The sequence below is a fragment of the Aspergillus alliaceus genome (genome assembly GCF_009176365.1).
Source record: "Aspergillus alliaceus strain CBS 536.65 unplaced genomic scaffold BDW43scaffold_84, whole genome shotgun sequence".
NCBI classification, from domain to species: domain Eukaryota; kingdom Fungi; phylum Ascomycota; class Eurotiomycetes; order Eurotiales; family Aspergillaceae; genus Aspergillus; species Aspergillus alliaceus.
In genome coordinates, this window is record NW_022474767.1 from 37,760 (window position 1) to 57,494 (window position 19,735).

At 48.1% G+C, this 19,735-nt stretch overlaps 6 protein-coding genes and 1 non-coding gene across 7 annotated transcripts; 4 read left to right on the top strand and 3 right to left on the bottom strand.

Moving 5' to 3' along the window:
* The first annotated feature begins 1,884 nt into the window (after positions 1–1,884).
* Positions 1,885–1,982, top strand: BDW43DRAFT_t233. The gene has a single exon. It is a non-coding gene; the product is annotated as a tRNA-Val (tRNA).
* Positions 1,983–4,141: 2,159 nt separating this feature from the next.
* BDW43DRAFT_304581 (uncharacterized protein) lies at positions 4,142–5,643 on the top strand (the record flags this gene model as incomplete). Its single annotated transcript, XM_032045626.1, has 7 exons — positions 4,142–4,381; positions 4,503–4,659; position 4,820; positions 4,893–5,205; positions 5,242–5,277; positions 5,323–5,373; positions 5,554–5,643. The coding sequence occupies 7 exons, from the start codon at positions 4,142–4,144 to the stop codon at positions 5,641–5,643; spliced, it is 888 nt and encodes a 295-aa protein (XP_031894315.1).
* Positions 5,644–5,826: 183 nt separating this feature from the next.
* Positions 5,827–7,820, bottom strand: BDW43DRAFT_323873 (cytochrome P450; the record flags this gene model as incomplete). The annotated part of the gene is made up of 7 exons (XM_032049832.1): positions 7,561–7,820; positions 7,516–7,519; positions 7,110–7,301; positions 6,896–7,047; positions 6,596–6,840; positions 6,272–6,540; positions 5,827–6,214 (listed from the first exon to the last, which is right to left on the bottom strand). Exons 1-7 carry the CDS (start codon positions 7,766–7,768, stop codon positions 5,827–5,829), a joined length of 1,458 nt encoding a protein of 485 aa, XP_031894316.1. The 5' UTR covers positions 7,769–7,820.
* Positions 7,821–12,259: 4,439 nt separating this feature from the next.
* On the bottom strand, positions 12,260–13,047 carry BDW43DRAFT_304583 (uncharacterized protein; the record flags this gene model as incomplete). The annotated part of the gene is made up of 4 exons (XM_032045627.1): positions 12,260–12,403; positions 12,437–12,459; positions 12,589–12,821; positions 12,887–13,047. 4 exons carry the CDS (start codon positions 13,045–13,047, stop codon positions 12,260–12,262), a joined length of 561 nt encoding a protein of 186 aa, XP_031894317.1.
* A 1,041-nt stretch (positions 13,048–14,088) lies between these two features.
* Positions 14,089–15,156, top strand: BDW43DRAFT_245214 (putative exosome complex subunit Rrp46). The gene is made up of 2 exons (XM_032039727.1): positions 14,089–14,609; positions 14,685–15,156. Exons 1-2 carry the CDS (start codon positions 14,274–14,276, stop codon positions 15,096–15,098), a joined length of 750 nt encoding a protein of 249 aa, XP_031894318.1. The 5' UTR covers positions 14,089–14,273; the 3' UTR covers positions 15,099–15,156.
* Positions 15,157–16,056: 900 nt separating this feature from the next.
* On the top strand, positions 16,057–18,356 carry BDW43DRAFT_293996 (putative NAD+ kinase Utr1; the record flags this gene model as incomplete). Its single annotated transcript, XM_032043892.1, has 2 exons — positions 16,057–17,791; positions 17,843–18,356. The coding sequence occupies exons 1-2, from the start codon at positions 16,381–16,383 to the stop codon at positions 18,352–18,354; spliced, it is 1,923 nt and encodes a 640-aa protein (XP_031894319.1). The 5' UTR covers positions 16,057–16,380.
* Positions 18,357–18,726: 370 nt separating this feature from the next.
* On the bottom strand, positions 18,727–19,677 carry BDW43DRAFT_293999 (GAF domain-containing protein). The gene is made up of 3 exons (XM_032043893.1): positions 19,514–19,677; positions 18,999–19,448; positions 18,727–18,940 (listed from the first exon to the last, which is right to left on the bottom strand). The coding sequence occupies exons 1-3, from the start codon at positions 19,514–19,516 to the stop codon at positions 18,830–18,832; spliced, it is 564 nt and encodes a 187-aa protein (XP_031894320.1). The 5' UTR covers positions 19,517–19,677; the 3' UTR covers positions 18,727–18,829.
* Positions 19,678–19,735: the final 58 nt, after the last annotated feature.

Below are 19,735 nucleotides of genomic sequence, written 5' to 3' on the forward strand. Positions count from 1 at the left end.
CACCGGTGGTTATTCGACGGCGGTGGGTCTGATTGCAGTGGAAGGTAGATGTCTAGCGTCTTATCACTAAACGGTATAAGTTCGAGGAGGTGAAACAGGCCTTTAAATTGGTTCGATAAGGGGAAAATAGCGTCATCAAGGTCATTATCGACGGGTATCGGGATGGACAGAATTAAAAATAAATAAATACATAACAGGACTTCGTCAACTGTGCAGAACGCAAAGCTTCAAGATGTAGTCCTAGACATATACTGTCTGTCCGCTACTCCTGAGTTGACTGTCCCAGTTTCGATGACAGAGTTACGACATAGAGAAGAGATGAACCCAGGTAACAAGTAAACAGTGATGACATTCACGCATATCATGTGAATGTAACAGCTAGCATGAGACATCCCGAGTACCAAGGTTAAGCTGCAATTGATTTGAAAAATCCTTGATGAGTTCTAAGGTCCCTGTATGTTTATACTCCTCTTTGAGCCCTGTATCAATTCCTTGCATGTATTTTTCATAGCAGTTGGGATCAGTGCCCTACAGCTTGGAATGGGACTGAGGCAGCGACATGTTGTGCTGGATCGAACTACTACCCTGTTTCAACTTCAAATTTCGCCTTTGAATATCCGCGCCAGGCAAGCCTTCTCGTGCCTTCAAGCCAGACAATGACTTCCTCTCCACTAGAGCCGATTTCTATGGAGTCAACTTGGCTCCAGCTAGTAACAACGCAATATCGTAGCTTTCCTAGGCGGTCAAATGCCTCGCATCCAATATCTGGCAGAATGGTAGTCCATTTAACTTCAGGAAGTGATGAAAGGTCGGTGAGTTTTGGTATCATATCTGCAGTCATAAACTCGGTGATAGTTGTCCATATAACCTCCGGATACTCAGAAAGTCCAGCAAGCTCCTGGGTATTCTGCAGTGTCATGTAGTCGGTGATAATAATGGGAAACCGTGGATTCGGTTCTTTTACACCAGCTCAATATGCCGGAAATACAGCCTGCCATACCTCCACTAGCCATGGTGAACCTATTCTGTACTTCTCCTTTCAGCCCTTGTCTTCTTTGAGTTTGCGTTTGAAGTTTGCTTCGCGTTGATCCTCCTAGTTGTTTTCGGCTGGATGATCGGACATGGTTTTGGGGGGTAGGGATGAATTTACTATTACTTTACTGACCTTCACTTCTAGAATGTTGAATCATGGGAGGTATAGAAAGCTTTAAGTGATGATTGGAATGGATTATGGAATGCGAGTCTTTCAAAATGGATGCGCGGTAAATTTATCGCAGCCACTCAGACCCTTCATTGTGGATCAACTCTAGATAAGATCTATTAATGGAAATTGTATTGTGAGGGTTGAATTATACATAGACTTGCTGAAGAGATATTCACAGCCTATAGTCCAACATAGGCAGAGTAGTACTTGGACAGTTTCGTCCAAAGATAACCGCAAGTTACTGCCGCTTTATACAGAACCCTATGACGTTAACCACACTATAACATAACGACATAAGGGGATTACTAGAGAACATTGCATATACTACAACATGGGAGTAAAAGAGCTGCAACTATAAGATTAATAAAAACCGTTAAAGCGTTCGGTCAAATATATAAACTCTCACTGGCCTTCTGCAATATTATGAAATGGAGCTAAGCCCGAAAGTTGGACATCAATGTGCCTCGCTATGTATTTCCCAAGCAGGTGTTGCCCAAAACCGCAATTATTAATAGTATCGGTCATACAACATATCTTGCATAGAGTTCCACAAGACCCGTCTTTCCTGAGGATTATCTTGTCTTTGTCTTTGGTCTAATATATAGGGTGTTAGAAAGCATACATTTTCTAATAGAATTTGAAATAAGAGGCATATTTTCCTGGGCTTAGTCATTGCAAACGGCCGACTGGCCCAGTGGTTAAGGCACCCGCTTTACATAGCAGCTTGGGCTGCTTGGAGAATCGCGGGGGATCGCAGGTTCGAACCCTGCGTCGGTCATTTTTTGCTATTTTTCAGCCTCACGCTCTCAGCAGCTGGAGCTGCTCTTCTTGTCCTGTATTTTAGCTCATTCCATTCTACTTCGCGCTTCACGAGATGCAGGCCGGTCAATATGATAAGAATGGGCTTTTACCACTTCCAGTATACGAAGGCCATTCTCTATCTAGAGACCCGTCGCCCGGTTACCTACCTAAGAAGTGCTCATTTATCATGTCAATAGAACCATAATATATTTCTGCCCAATGGGCTGCGGCACGGTGTTTTTGGATAGTCATATAAATATGATAACAATAAAATGTGATAACAACAAATACCATCGTAGATGACCCGATCCAGACATCTTCGTTCTTCATTCCTGTGGCATGACGCAATATGGTGAATGGTTATAGCTGTCTTTTAACAAATACTTCTCGCATCAGTCGAATAGAGAGATTTAGGAGCTGATCTGTGCGAATTACTGTCTTTCCTGTAGAAACTTCTATCCCCTGTAATAAGTCACTACTAGGGCTCCTACTCAATGATATTGTCTTGACCTCAGGGGCAGTCTGGAATGGTTTGAATGAATACAACCTACCCTTGACCTGGGTAACGGCGACAGTAGGGGGTTATAACCCGCATCCAATATCAGATCTACCTTTAATCGCAGCATTCTTCACTCATTCTCCCTCTCCCCTAATATAACCATCCCCTAAAGCAGCTCCATTTAGCAAATAAAATTATTCTGATCGTTAGGTTCAAATGTGCTGCCAATCACATCGAACAAATGAATTATCGTTCTGGCGACGAAATACGACTGCACAGAGCCAGTGGTTAACTTACCCTTAAAATGACGCATACCATTCCAATGATAGTGTAATTTACATACCGAACGTCTTCCCCGCTGCTGCAATTTACTACTACTCGTTGAGGTCCTGGGGCGCCTCCTGTGTACGCCACTTCGCGAGTGAGCGGAAATTCTCGCAGGGAATGCAGATCACAACTGGGAGCTAGTGGATTCTGATCTCTATTGTAAAAGCGATGAGGAGTTCCTGGTGTTTGACTAGCTCTTAAGCTTCTATTCCTCCCGATTTTGTTATAGCGTTGTTCTAGTGCAGCATTTGCCGCTCTTCAAAGATATTGTCAGCTTTGGTAAACTGTACGCCACCTATGTTTGAGGCTGTCAGTAACCAAGATGTGCTGAAGAATAGGTCGTTTGGAACCGTCGGGTGCAGCTAACCACATGTCAAGGAGTGCCTTGCTAGGTTGAGGTTCTCAACTTCTGCAATGCTTGTTCCCAGCGAGAAAAATAGGGAGAAGATAGATAGCTGCTTTGGGAGTAAGTACAGTATACTCTTGTCTCTCATCAACGAAATGGTTCTGGCAGACACAAACGAGACTGTAGCAAGGGCTGATATGGATATGCTGGTGTTGTTCCTATGTAATGGTATAGAGCGCACAGAGACACAGTGGACCGAGCTGTTAGCCAAGGTGAGGTCCCTTGGAAGATAAAAAAGTTGTGGTCTGCGCTGGGGGATCAGCAAAGCGTTATTGAGGCTTGTCTAGCGAACTAGTGAGGACTCTTTGTTACCATATAGCTGTCTATTCTATGTTGCACATAGAGAATCCCAGCTTCGCATACCCAATATCCGGCCCGTTCCACTCAGTCTACTCCAATTCTCCTTAGATCCTAGCATTCTCCCCAATACCGCATCATTAAGCGGTTAAACAGCATTCTCTGATGTTCTTACTATGGAGTGACCAATAATATATTAGACTACTAATACCTATCTCGGTGGATCTCGATCTTGTATCATTATAAAAAGCCCCTCCAGCTCTCCTTTGGCTCCGCATGAGGATACGACACTACCACTCGCGTTGGAGTCTGCTGATTGGCAACCTCGACTAAACATATACTTCCGCCTCCATAGGGTCGCATGGAATTGTCTTGGCTTTTCTCCAGTACTATATCGCAGGGCTAGCCCGGGGCTCGTGGCTTACTCTGTGTGTCATCAGAAGTGATCGGTATATGCTTATAGGCAATACCAAGACCATGCTAGTGAATCCTATGTATAGCTCCTCGCCATGAGGCCTATGCATATAAATCTGGTGTTTCCTACATACAATTCTCACTGAATGCAATCACCATAACCCAAGCAAGTTCCTGTCTACCATTGCCCCTCATGGACCATTCCGCCCTCATCTGTCTCGCCACCGAGACCGCCGATGTTGCTTGCAACCTTGCAGTCGAGCTGCCTCAACGCGGATTACCCGAATCTTCATTCGAACACGGCCTACCTAGTCCCTTTCAGAGTGATTCACCCGACTCTGGTGCGTTCGCGGCGCGTGTGAAACTACTTGGTCTGCTGGACGAGTTCCACAACCTGCTAACTGAACCAGTCCTACTAAGCAGCCCAGAGCTAGTTAGTAGAAAAGAAGTCATCTCTGGACTTACGTAACATAAGCTGACCATCAAAGCGCAATCCCTCAATGAACATGCTACCACTGATCCGTCGAGGAATCTTCGAAGCCTTCCCACTCTAGGGAACCACCGTACAAGTCCTAGCCTACCAGCTAAATCTAAACCAGAATATAGTCTGCAGACTCCTCGCCCACGCCGCCACCTACCATATATCCTTCCAATCCGGACCCGACTTCTTCAACCACACAGCGGACTCTCCCGTTCTCACCAAGAACGAGGGTATGCACAGTTGAATCCAGCTCGGTCTCAGCGAGATCATGCCCAGCAGCCTTCAAGTAACATATGCACCGCCATCACCCCGCTCATACTCATAATCGCAGCTAACATCTCATCGCAGACCGCCAACGCCATCCTCTAACACGCTAACTCCCCAACACAGCGTAAGCAACCTCCTCTCCACCAACGAACACCCTACCCATCCCCCCAAATGTCACCCTCTCACTCTCGACTAGGGCTGGAGCCTCCAAAACACCCCCAACTCCCCACCTTCCAAGCTCTCTCCACAATCCCTACAGCGTCACATCCTTCACAAAATCAATGACCTACCACACCCACCTCTCAGGCTACTCCCCTAACTATCTAGTGAACAACTTCCCTTGGCCCCTCAACGAAAGTAAAACAACCATAATCGGCATAGGCGGCGGAACGGACCACATCGCGCGCGCCCTGGTATCGCACAGCCCCAATATAAAATGCATAGTTCAAGACCGCGCCGAGGTCATCGCTCAAGCCGAGGCTACCCTCCCGCCGGACCTGCGCGAACGGGTCTAGCTCCAGGCGCACGATTTCTTCACGGAGTAGCCTGTTCACGGCGCGGATGTGTATTTGCTGAGGTATGTGCTGCATGATTAGTCGGATAAGTATGCGGATCTGATCTTGCAGGCGCTGATCCTGGCGTTGAAGGCTGGGGCGAAGGTAGTTATTAATGAGAGGGTTGTTCCAGGGTAGGGTAGGTGTCTTGAATAGAGGGAGGCGAGGCATGTGTTCCCCTTGTTGGGTTTGGTTTGTGAGGGAGTTCGGGCTGATTTGGGGTGAGTGTAGGGATTATGATACGTATATGTGGGGTGGCAGAATGCGAGGGAGCGGACGCGGGATGAGTGGGGGACTTTGTAGAGGGGTGTGAATGAGAGGTTTGAGATGGTGCGAGTTTCTAGGCCTGAGAGATCGTATTTGGCAGCCATTTGGATTATTTGGAAGGGGTAGGGATGGGCTTTTTTTGTGTTTGGGGGGTTGGTTGGTTAGGGGTAATGTAGATTGACTATTGATAATGTAGAGGTGCATATGAATCTGGCAATAGCTATATTACATTCTGAGGAAAGGGAGTAGACGCTCTTTTTCCGAACTTGGGTTAGTATCAACGACCACACAATACCAGGTATGATGAATCTAAATCGTGATTTTGTCAAGCTCAGCTGCATGGCTCTGCTCCCAGGGATGGTCCGTCTCGATCGAGCGAATGAGGTCCTCGTGCATCGGACTCCGAGGCTTGATGCTCACGTCGTAGGGTTCCGGGTGGCTGATAAGCGCAGGCTGAAACACCACTTTAGGCTCGATTTCCTTCCCGTTCATGACTTTCTTGCTGATGTTGAAGACCGTTAGGCATTGTGCGATATTGATATAGATGGCACTATCTGCCAGAACACGACCAGGACAGATTCGACGACCGAACCCGAAGGAAAGCCGGTGAGAGTCGGGGGCAGGATGATCGCCTAAGTATCGTTCGGGTTTGAATGCCATCGGGTCTGGGAATATGTCCGGATCATGTGCAAAGCCCCTGTTGTGTGCTTTGGTTAGATATAAAATAGGGCAAATTAAGACGAATTAGACGAACCAGATATTGGCGAGAATTATGGAGCCCTTTGGAATGAAGTATCCCTGACATATATCGTCATGGGTCGAAACGTGTGGAAGGTTGGTTGGTACAACGGGGTGCCAACGGAGAAGCTCCTTCACCATGGCATTGATATATGGGAGGCTGTCTCGGTCTGCAAAGGTGGGAAGGCGGTTTCCTACCACGCGATCGAGTTCTTCTTGGGCTTTTTGCTGAACGTCGGGATTAAGTGCCATGGCAAGGAAAAAACACGACATTGTTGACACGGTCTAGTGTGGAAGTAAGCTTTTGCAAGGTTGGGTTATGTGAGTAGATCATACCCACCGTGTCAGCGCCGCCGGCGTATATCGATGCGGCAGACCATTTGGTCACATATTCTTTTTCGGAGCCAGGCCGTATGTCTTCGGATTCCAGAATGCTCGACAGACACGAGGGATGGTGAGTACCCTGGGCCATTTGGTGTTTCACGAAATTATATGGTTTCCCACCGAAAGCATCAAAAGCTTCTTTCGACTTCTGTCCAACGCGTCGGAACTCAGCCCCCGGAAACCAGGCAGGTATGTGCCTCACTGATGCAAAGTGAGTTTTTATATCGCCGCTAAAGAGACATGGCATGAATCTTACAGATCGGCAGAACATCCACAAGCCACGCCCCATAGCGACAAACCAGTGAAAAGTAATACATGGATACGTCAGCCAGATCAACCAAAGGATCTGGCTTGTGTGGCTCGATAGTGTACCCGTACGCCAGCTTGAGGACGACGGCACCAGCCTCTCTACATGTCCAGTTAACGAAGATAGCCTCTACACAAGGCAATAATGACTTCTTCTAACTTACTTCCGAATATGCTGTGTCAGGTTCTCCGGCGTTTCGAGCACCCGTAAGAGAAATCGACGGGCCTCGACGTCCTGAAGCTCATTAAAGCGTGATACGGATACCTTCGATCCAATCTCCTTATTCATAGCCTTGCGAATCGCCTTGGAGCGATCGGAAAAAGGAATCATCCCCAGGATTCCACCGCATCCAGCGCTATAATCCCATTAACAGATCGCGCTGAATAAGTATATGTGTCTGGTTGAACCCACAGCTCCGCAGCGAAGAACATTTTAGGCCTATCCGAGTGCCACTTTGATCGCTGTTCAAAAAGTTCAACTGCGAGTTGATGATCGTTTAGGATGATGAATGTTTGGCCTAGCACGGTTATAGAACTGATGGGCCCTGTACGAAATGGTAGTTGTCAGACGTGTCTATAGGATATAGTCGTGACCCAGACAGGTAGAAAGCTTACCATATAACTTTTTATGTCTAAACCAGTGTTCCCAGTCGCGTTCTCCATTTTGTGGGAGATCCTTTAGGTTGCCAATGATTGGTTTCGGGGGCGGACCGGGTGGGAGAGGCGCTGGTAGCTTCTTGCGACCAAGAAGCCTGGACACAATATATGCAGCAACCAGTCCGATTGCAATACTACTCCAGGGTGATATCATTCTCAAGCCCATCTGTTGTACTTAATCGAAAATATCAAAAGGGTAGAGGGGTCCAGCGTAGGGCTATATTTGGGAGGTGGAAATTCACATGTCAAGAGGCAACGCTGCAATGTCGTACTCACCCTCCTTTAAATACTTCGGAGCTGAGCTGAACGGTGTGGCAAGTGGTGATGAGGGGTAGCAGGGGGACGTTCATATGCTGCATATGCATATGCCCCTGCTATCATGATGTGTAGCTGAGACAATACCCAGCGGATTATTGGTCCGATCGCGGATCATTTCCACAAGTGCTCGATGGCATCTATACTTGCATCCTAGAGGCGCTCCCACAGTACTTCCTACGAGCCATGCGTAGTCGCTAGCTTTTCATATTGAAGTAGAAGAGGTTATGACTGGTTCGCGATCGTCAAGTTGGCATTATTATTCTGGTCAAAAGCAGATATTGACTCCTAATATGAGTGCAATTCGAACCAGCAACTACGAAAGACAATGTGTGTGAAAAGAAAATCCAGCTAAGGAATACGACGCTAGGGCACTGCAGGATCTGAGATAGATGTTCGGATTGGTTCCCAAACGATCATGCGGAGTGATACCTACTGCAGTAATATGCGTGATATATGTACATTTGTGTACGTGCAGCTCTAGTTCCCTTCACCCACCACCGGGATCATATTCCCTAGCTGAATATGATAAATTACACCAATAGGGGGCCCTTATATATTGTAGTGCATACCCACGAACAGACGGTGCGCGCTAAGTGGGACAGTCTAGACTTAAAGGTCATAGAACACATAGTGAACAGGCGTTATGTCGAGTCTTATCCTGCAATGCGGTGCCTGTGGGTCCAACGACGCTGATTTGGTGGAGCATATATAAATGCACATTAGCCCACGTCTACGGAGTAGATGGCCGAGGCATGAATCTGTGGTGTTCTTCTGACCAAAGGCCGTTGATGGACATAGCCCAGTAGACCTCTCGTGTCTTTGTCCACTTTTTATGATGTTCAATAAGACCCATTAAGCTCCTGCGGTGTAGAAAAATGCCAACGGTTACTCACACGTAGTTCGTCCCCGAATCAAACCCTTTGAGGTTGTTGTGATAATACTTGACGTTCGCGAGCCATAGTAGACCTTGCATAGAATACGTTATTAATCGATTTTTAGGTCTCTACGAGGGCGAACAGTACTGGCCTTTTCCCCTTCATGCCTGTCGAGATATACAGTGTGCATCATGAGGCCGATCATGATGGCGATGATTGCAAAAATGCCTAGGCTCACTCGGCCATGTGTTGCCGTGGGGGTAAAGAGAACCACGTAAAAGCCACAATGATAACGCCCTATAAGATTTGAGGGCCTGTTTTAGATTAACAGTAAGCTTTTAGCGCTTTTGATTGGTGGTTCGTCCTCACTATCATAAAATAATTCGTTCAACGTGCTACATCAGTGGTCAATCTACCTTCAAAATGGAGAAGACCATATGTTGCAGATGAAGCAAAGCCATGCAGTCGCTCATGTCATACAACTTCTGTAGACTGCAATGCCATCAACCGTTATGAGAGAGAAAGCCACCCCACCCTAATACCTCACGACCGAGAAACCCGGGGCTGCGTTGTGGGCCGTAATCACCCTAAAGCCATTATGAAACCCCAGGCTATATTTTCAGAGGCTGTACAGGCATCCCACAAGTATCACACCTAGTGGTTTATGAGGAAGCCATTTACAATGTCGACTATGACAGCAATCTGATCTAGACAGATAGATAGGCTATTGCCCAAAATTGCAAGCCTTTCTTTGCGACAGTGCTTTCACCACGAATGTACGACGATCACCCACAACTTCGCGATGCCTCCACGAGGAACCCTTAACCTTTAGTATAATAAGGGGCTGGCTTGGGTGAATATAGCCGAGGTTATAGATATTTTCCTTATTGGGAGCATCAAGGAGCCGATTAGACCAGGGGGTGCTGAGAATCAGCTCTTTGCCAAGTTATCATTTCGACTGGCCAGTCAATCAAGACGCCCCACTCTCTGGGCAGCACTTCTACAATGGCGTACACCTCACCCTGGCCAGTTTTGCCAATCCACCAAACGTGCTCCGGCGATGCACACAGCCCAAAGAAATGGGCCAATATACCAATTCACGGAGCCTCCTTTCCTCGAGTAACTGGATGTAGAGGAATGAGCGATGCAAAGGTCATCAGCCTTCGACAAGTTACCCCTCGGTGCTCGCCAGCTTCTATGCCGCGCTGGACTGATCCAATATACATAATTTTTTTCTCGTAAGCCTCCAAGGTGTAAGCGTCCATTTCTTCCGTATCATGCATCTCACATCCAACAAGTGCGCTAGTATTTCGCCGTAGAAGATCGTATAATCGTCATAATCTTGAAATTACCATAATCCTTGATAACCTCTAGCGCTGTTCCAAAGACTGATCCCGCGCCTCTTGCCATTTTCATCCATTCTAACTGGAAAGTATGGCGCCAAAGGTCGATCCTAGAGTGAGGCAAATGTATCCACAAGAAGGATTGACGTAAAGCATGCAGCGCCAGCCATCTCTGGCGTTAACATTTGCAACTTCTCCCAATGCTGGCGCAACGCTCGCTCAAGGTAGCTGGTACGACTGGCGAGCAACTTATGATCTGTGCGTATCCCCTTTGGAAGATGCAATGCCGATATAGCAAAGATCTGGTTTAGCAGGGGCGGATAGGAAAATTCAAGCCGCGGTACATCGACTAACCAGCACTGCTTCACAGCGGAAAGATGTATGTCCGGTAAAGAATCAGTTGTACTGATTGTGAAGTGGTAGAGAAGGCGAAGTTCAAGGTGAGAATCTCTTTCGCAGCGTCCCCTACAGTGGTCGGCTACTACATCGGACTCCATCACTGCGCTTTGAATATGATTGCGCTAGAGGCCTTCCGTTGGCATATGCGCGTGGTGCTCCGTTACTTTTACGGTCATACACACAAGGGACTCCATGACGACGGCAGTCTCGACAGGTGGGTTGGACTTCGTCGCACTTGGGAGCTCCAAGATCAGTATTATCTTTTTGATGAGATTGGAGATCTACTGGCGTCTAGGTGGCACATACCTTGATTCGACGAGCTCAACACCTCTAGCATCCATTGCGGGACTTTCTGTGATGAAGTTGGGGGACTTCTGCTTTTGATACGGTGTGCAAATTGTCCATTACGAATGTACTTCAGTAAAATAAATAGGCAGGATACACCCACGGTAATATGAGAGAAGCCTTGGTAGTGATTTGACAACCGAACTGTTTTTCTGCGGGAAATTTTGGGATTAGTGATTAAATTGTTCCTGGAGCGTGGCGCAAGGCGGAACTGCGTGTGCTGAGCACTCTGTGAATATCAGGTCGACTCTACTGCAGCGTAAGGGCTGTAGGTGACAATCTTAGGATGCTATGCACTGCTTCAATACTGCAGAGAAAACTTGCAAAAATAATGAATGCTAAACTCTGGCGAGCGTCCGAAATATCAGCTAGTCTCCGACTGCCCACAATCATAGACGCTGACCTAAGCCCCGTTGGCATTTATACACTACCATCGCAATGGGATTACTTTTGCTTAACAGCCGTCTTACCGTGTTCTGCGCTTGTGGCCATGTGTCCCTTGACCCCAACCAGTTACTAAAGCATAGCGGGCGTTATTCAGGTCGTTCCTCTCGTCGTATACTGTTTACCAATCAGCATTCTCTCCTTTCAGTTTAGGACTGAGGCCCTGTCTTGCTCAGAATTTGTATGGGCGGATCTTTCCCCTAACGCTTGCCTGGACTCTATTCAAGTACGATTTCCGTCTGCCACCTGATCATTGCCAGAAGGAACCCCAATATTGCTGCTCGGCCTCCCCTGATAGAAGTCCGGAGTATAAAACACAAACGTGGATGGCGACAGGGCGTCAGGGCCCGTCTCTTCAGTTTCGCCCTATGAGTAGCTGATACCAATAGTATAGGGTTGTTGCACTATTACTTAGCTTATCTCTTGGTTTTTCTTTTTCTTTTTCCAATTCGTTCCCTTTCGCTTTGCCTTTGCTTTTGGCAGAATGATATCAGTTATTCCCTTGGATGTTTCTTTCGCAAGATTCTGTTATATGATGTCGCGCTCCATTCTACACCCTACTGCACGGCTCCATGTACAACTTTTCCTGTGCAGCTGATAACCCCAAAATAAAAATGTATACGTATGTCTCTAAGATGCTAAGAATATGGATTGAGGCTTACACCATGGAACTCTTGTCAGTAATGCATATCAAACCGATATCCCATGATAACCTAAATAATAAATTTAGTCTTATAAACCACCAAAGTGGGAGGTGCTTGATCGATCAATGCTCTAGATTGCTATGGGCGGTGTGCCAGGTTACCTCCTGCATGAAATCAATGAATAAAAAATAAAGAATGCCGATCTCTCCGCCGATCATTCTAATACTGGAAATAATCGTCTGACCAATAAACTAATATCAAACTCCCACTTGTCTTCCGTGCTATGTCTTCACTGTAGGCCTTGCCTGTGTATATTGAAAGTAAGTGTCTGAAAGCCCACTAAAATGAATATGAGAGTCGCAATCAGCTCAGGAAGTGAGCTAAGCAGAACGCGAATGACCAGCGAGCCGGTGACTGGGTTCAGCTGGGCCTTCTGCGTACATTCGGCGATGAGTCCTTACAGTACGCGTATGCCGATGAACGTATGGGCTGCCAGGACACCATACACAAGCAAATAGTCATGTCGCTATCATTAGCATACCAAGTCGGAGTTCTCTATCTGGGATGACGAATGACTTGCTATTGTCCCATGAGAATATGATGAAGTTGCTGGTTGACATTGACCTTGTAGCAATGCGCACAAGGCCCAGGTCAGCAGGATCACCCATGCAGCTGTGAGCAGGGCCATGCCAGTCTGGAGGAGGGACAAGTCGTTCAGCGAGGGATCTCGACTGGCGAGGCCTCCCGCCTCGGCTGCGACTATTGCAACGCCCGTCACAGCCAGGATATGCATTACAGCCATGAACAACCACTGCACGCGTCGATTTAGCCCAGGGTCTCGCAGTGTTCTCCTACGATATCACCCCCTCGGTTATTCATCGATTAATAATGGACATGGAAGACATACGCTTCCTACAGAAACCCATCTACCGTAAGTAGTAGTGGAGATATTCCAACGCTGGATATGATCTCCGCAGCTAAACTGCCACTACCTATTGCCATGCTGCCGCCAACTATTCTGAGTGTACAGAATGCAAGCAAGAAAAACCATTCCAGTAGACCGGTCCGTCCGGCCATGGCGGAAGAGCATGTAGAGAACGGGAAAGCATAGTACAACATAAATGGCCAGCTGAGCTGCAAATAGTGCGCTCATGCTTTATAGGAAGGGAGGGATGGAGGGGATAGGCAGGAGACAATGAGACAGTACGTATAGTGTCAAGTATGCCGCAACTGGTCTCGGGAAGATTTCCTGCTTTTCTTCTGGTCTTTGCGGTAATGGAAGCCAACGAAGCTGAGCTTGACGGATGAGATAAGGAGAAATAAGGTCCTTATTACTTGGGCAATCTATTGGAAGCGCCTTGGGATTGAATCAAGAAAAATTGCAGAAAACTGGGGCAAGGGATAAGAGTGAGGAATTCCCTGTTCCTCTATTTATTTCTGAATTATTCTCCATGACCGTACGTATCCTAGATATATATATATGTATATATGTATATATATATATTTTCGCTCTAACCGAGTTGCCTATTGAAGGAGTGATACTAGTAGACGAAGACTTACATGGCGCTACTAAACGATACGGGGAATCCCTATATGACAAGGACGGTACCATTGGCCGACAACCCTAACACTGGCAATGCTTTTGCTTTTTATTCGTAGGAATCATTACATCTACGCCCAATCTTCGAAATAGATACATGGTTCCACCTTAAACCCAAGTAAGCAGAGAAGGATTTTTCTATACACGTCACAAGACTAGTCATGACAAGATGCACTGTATATCTTTTATATCTCCTATCAAATGATGAGAGAAAATACCACACATTCATACAAATCGATTAGTCTTCCTTATACCCTATTCCGGCTTGTCCTGATGGGAGTCATAAAATTAAATAGTATAAATGTGTGCATGTTCAAAGACCACTCCCGGTGATTAATATATATATATCGCCATAAAGCACCATGTCTACTTAGGTGTGAAGTGGATAGGGTAAGTCCCGCTTGACCAAACAAAAATCTACGTAGTAGTAGTACCTCCTCTTATATCCTCCTTTAGCTCTCACCCAGTATATAAAGTTGTTTATACCAGTAGTGAATCATTCCAGACAGTTGATGCGCTGTTGGAGGAGCTGTCCATCAACCAATCAGAAGCCGGCCCGCATTCGACCAAAAATTTCCAAGCGGGAAACTGGAGGTGAACAGATTCATTCTATCAATCAATCCCCTTCCTTCATTTTGTATCACCATTTTGCAGCTAAATTGACATCTATTTCACGCTCTTTTACATCACAACAACCCACGCAATGGTTGGACCAGCAGTCACCCTTACTCCTCTCTCCCGCGCCGATGGGTCGGCTTCTTACCAATGTCCGTCCACTGGATCCAATATCTTGGGATCGGTGAATGCGCCAATTGAGCTCCCTGGACGCCGTGATGCTCTCAGACCGGAAGATGCGACCGTGGAAGTTTTTGTTAAGCCGGGTACCGCAGCGGGTGGTGTGGGCGAACGATACGTTGAAGGAATCATTAAGACTATGCTGGCAAAGTTGATCCTGGGACGCGAAAAGGGCTACGCTCGGCGTGGCGTTGTGATCACCTTGGCTATTGTAGGAGGTGAAAGTGTGGGCAGAGGAGACTCGGTGCGTATTTGATATTCGATCCTGACGAGACAAGGCGAGCGGTTTTCAGCTAACCTGGGTGCGATGAATGTGCAGTACTTGTCTCTACTCCCCGCCCTCCTTCATACTGCCCTGCTGGCGTTAATTTCAGCCTCCGTTCCTCTATCTATGACTTTTTCCGCGACCGTTCTGGCTGTCGATGCATCCGGAGAGATTACTCGGGAGCCAACAACGAAGGAAGCCGCCGCGGCGACTTCTCTCCACGTGCTCGCCTTTTCATCCAATGGTCATCTTCTGCTGAATGAGAGCCAGGGCCCGTTTGACTTTGATACTTGGGAAAAGGTGCATCAGCGCGCTTTGGCCATCTGCCACGGGACTTTAGCCCGTGGCTCCGACGGAGATCTGGCTATGGCCGAGGATGTGGACGGCCAGCCGCTGGAGGGAGCGCTGCGGGAGGCTGTCGAAGAAAAAATCCAGCAGGATTACGCCTGGAAAATTGACGCGCCCTGAGTTTGTGGTTCACGTAACAAACCCTGAGCAACGAAGTCGGCATGGATAACCGACTGCAATGTTCGCCCATCCGGTAACCCACGGCCGATGCACCGCTGGCCTACTACCATGCATCACTACACTTCTCGCCATGGCCTAGTGGTCCCTTGGCGCCTTAATGTCTGTGTTCGACTGCAGCCGCGGGGTATTTCTAACACCCTCTGCTGGATATCATTGGCGCTCGCCGGATTTCCATTTGGACGGACCATTAGTGGATACGAGGGAATAGGATACGAATAGAAGTCAAGCGTCGACATGCCCCCCAAAACCCCCTTTTCTGGCGGTATCCGGTGCTTATCGCCCTTCACCCACAGACACTACTGCACACAAATTCAACTGGCGCATTTACACACGTACGACGCTAAGGGCGTTGTCCAACCAAAACACATGATAATGGCAAACTCTAGTGGATAATAGTTGAAAATGGAAAGTAATCTATCATTTCTCTTGACTTTTGTTGGGTGAAGGTTTTGGGGGGGGAGGGTTGGTTATGTGGAATGTGATATTCTGAACTCCGTAATGACCGGTCTCATCAGTAGTGGCTGTAGTACTGCATGGATGGATGTACAAAGTGTCGGAGTGGAAAAGATCCCCGATGGCAGGAGACGGAAAAAAAAAAAGGAAAGAAAGACAAAACCAAACAAACAAAGAATAAAACAAGAACAGTAGTAATAAAAAGTACAAGAAAAAGGTCGGAGTGTGAGATATCAAAAGGAATAATCCGGCTAATTATCGACAAGGAAATCACGGAGCCGAAGGGACGCCCCCTTGCAGATATGACGAAGATCGTGTCATTAATTATTGATGTTTACAAGAATGTGGTGATGTTTATCCCGAGCTTAAAAAAAGGAGACAAGGAAGAGTAATCATGTTAGTGAGTCTGAGGAGCGAGGATTATAAATTCTTGAATAAGCCAAGTTTTCACCCCGTTTGATCACGGAATTAAAACAGCCGTTTTGCGGAGATAACTTGTCTTAGAACTTAACTTACAGGATTTAATTTACTTCTCTGACCATGGAAACCCGTCGAAGGTGAGGTCAAGTCTCTCCACCGTGACTTCTTCTCTTTCCCTTGGGTCAATTGGAAGCCTTTCCAGCCCGTCATATCCGACTCCGGGCCACATCTCCCTCCCTTTCACTCAATCATCGCTGTGCATCCCTTTTCCTTTGTACTCCCCCCACACTTAGACTCACCGTCATTCGGAGGAATCTTACTTTAACATATAAATCGGTCCAATCGCCCCATGGCTTTCTCTGCATCTGACCATGGCCTAGCATGTTCTGACCCCACGGCGCAATCTGCTCCGGTATCATCGACATCATCTTCCGCCCCGCTGTCCGACCTCGACCGTCGTTCCTCTTCCACAGTCGGTACTACCCTACTCCGCGATTATGCATACCACATAGATCCCTCGCAGACCACAAACGAGAGCGATTCCCTCCCGGGGACTCGTAACAACAGCGTCGCTGCTTCGCGGAAGGCTGAGATCTCCCGGGAAGACTCCGCTGTCCTATCGTCGCCATCATCACCCTTCCTGCCTCTCCGCGCCGCGGCCTCGCTGAAGGCTCACCAACGTAACGCACTTTCCACCGACTCAATCCCTCGACAGACTATCATGAAAGCGCTTGCGTCTCGCCCGTCCATATCCAACCCGAATAATTCCAACATGCCGCTGGCGGCCTCTCTCGGGCTCCTCGCGAATGGCTCATCCTCCAGTCCTCCAGATGACGCCGAGCGTCGCGCCAGTAACCCCTCGTCCCAGAAGCTCTCCGCAGCGCTCTCCAGTCTGCAGCTTGGCCCATGTTTAGATGGCCTGCCTCCGACGGCGCGGTTAGCCATGAAATCGCCGTGCTTCTTCCATCAAAGGTTCGACGACGCCGTCAATATCCAGAAGGTTCTCGAGGAGATTACCCACGACGAGTGGTTATCACACTCCCGCTTAGTACAGACGGCCACCGGCGTGCGTGAGGTGTCCAAGCAACTGCAGCGTCGGCCCATTAAACGTGCCGTACGGAATGTCATGATTGTTACCAAGGCGCGTGACAACAGCCTGGTGCACTTGACCCGGGAACTGGCGGAATGGCTTCTCGCGACCCCTCGATATGGTAAAGATGTGGGTGTCAATGTGTATGTGGACGCCAAGTTGCGGAACTCCAAGCGATTTGACGCGCAGGGGCTCTTGCAGATGGAGCCTCGGTTTGAAAAGATGCTACACTACTGGACTCCGGACCTCTGTTGGGAATCCCCGGAGAAATTCGATCTCGTCCTGACATTGGGTGGAGATGGCACGGTGCTCTTCACGTCGTGGCTCTTTCAGCGTATCGTTCCCCCCGTCCTGTGCTTCTCTCTCGGTAGTCTGGGCTTTTTGACGAACTTTGAGTTCGAGAATTATAGGCAACATTTGAACGCGGTTATGGGGGATGTTGGGATGCGGGTGAATCTCCGCATGCGGTTCACGTGCACCGTATTCCGGAAGGACCGAAGCAAAGGAGCCGAGGCCGGGGCCGTGGAAGAAGGCGAACAGTTCGAGGTTCTGAACGAACTGGTGATTGACCGCGGGCCATCGCCTTACGTGTCCAATCTCGAGCTATACGCCGATAATGATTTCTTGACGGTGGTTCAAGCGGACGGGTGTATCTTGTCTACCCCAACGGGTATGTCACTTCCTCTTCAGTAAACTAGATATTCCAACTAACCCTGGGCAGGATCTACGGCTTACTCGCTTTCCGCCGGAGGTTCTTTGATCCATCCCTCTATCCCAGGCATTCTTCTTACACCCATCTGTCCTCATACTTTGTCCTTCCGCCCGATGGTGCTCTCAGACTCGATGCTCCTTCGCATTGCTGTCCCCATCGGCTCCCGCTCCACCGCTTACTGCTCCTTTGATGGCAAGGGCCGCGTGGAACTCCGTCAGGGGGACTATGTCACTGTCGAAGCCAGCCAGTACCCCTTCCCAACGGTGGTATCGGGTAGCGGAGAATGGTTCCAGAGTGTTCAGCGAGCACTGCGGTGGAATACCCGCGGGGCGATCCAGAAAAGCTTCCATCGCGGCTCCGATGCAGGCATGGAAGGGCTCGACGACGGCGAAGACGAAGAATGGGACATCGATACAGATGCTGGGCTCGCCGGCACGGACAGTGGCTTTGGGCCCAGTGAAGACGGCGACGCTGGGTCCATCAGCCCGATGAAACGGCAGATGAGCATGCTCAGCATGTAGCCACTGCCTCCCTTTCCCTCTTGCCTTTTTTTTTTATTTTTTTATTTTATTTAATTTTTTTTTTTTAGTTTTTTTTTTAGTTTTTTTTTTCTTTTTCCTTTCATTTTCTTTTTCCTTTTTCGAGCTATCTATACACACATCTTTGTATTACTGTTGGATACACACACTAGAAGTGTACTAGGAGCATCATGGGTTTTACTGGATCGGCGCTTGGACGTGACTTTTTGACGGGATTTGCACATTCTTTTCGGCGAAAGCGATAGATTCGGAAGATATTATCAGCACCACTGGCGGGTTTAGAGCATTTCGGTTTGCAGTTCTCTACATAAGATGGACGACTATTCAAGACAAGACCATGGATCTCTGGCTGAGATCTGAATCTGGTATTTAGCTTCATACTCCATTCTCATAAATCCACATTGTACATTGTCTTCTTTAATTAAAATTATCCCCAATCCCATCTCTAACCAACGTATTACCAATCACAAGAATTGGCCAAAAGCCCCGCCAGCTCCTCCAAAAACTTCCGATCAGCCTCATCAAACCCATCCACCTCCGTACAATCAACATCAATAATAGCCACAGTCTAGCCAACCACCATCATTAGCATCCTACCACCCACAATCCAAAGAGAGAAAACTCACCTCTCCCTGAGAGAGAATAGGAACCACAATCTCACTCCTAGACTGCGCATCACAGGCAATGTGCCCTGGAAACTGCAAAACATCACCCACAACAACCGTCTCCCCCTTCTCCGCCGCAGTCCCACAAACCCCCCTCCCAAACCGAATCTCCTGGCACGCCGGTCTCCCCTGGAACGGGCCCAGCCATAGCTTTTTCTGCTGCTCCTGGGATTGGCCTTGGGTATTGGGATTTGGGAACTTATCCTGGCGGATGTAGAAGCCGGCCCAGTTTACGGCGGAGAGCGGGGAAGGGAGGGCGGCGTAGGCGTGCCAGAGGAGGGAGGCAACATTGGAGAGGTTTGAGACCCAGTTGCGTTGGCCGTAGAGGAGGCCTTCGGCTTGGGAGAGGACTTGGGAGTAGATTTCGGGTTTTGAGGCGGAGGGGCCGAAGTAGGAGCTGTCGGCGTGGGGCTTTATCAATTGTTAGTTTTTTTTCGGTTGAGTTTCTGGGGTGATTGGTGAGGGGATTGGCGTACCATTCTGGTGAGGTATTGGGGGTTTTCTGGGTTTTGGGGAGAGGGGGGAGTGGTTAGTTTGGTAGAATTGAGGGCAGGCAGTGGGTATATGAAAGAATCATTGAATGTCGCAATGATGTAGAAGAATTGCTCGGAGAAAAAAGTGGGGAGGGGACGGGGTTAAGATAGCGATCTCGGAGTTAGGTGGGTGGGTATATCTAGCGTCTGGAATGGCTAAGGGTG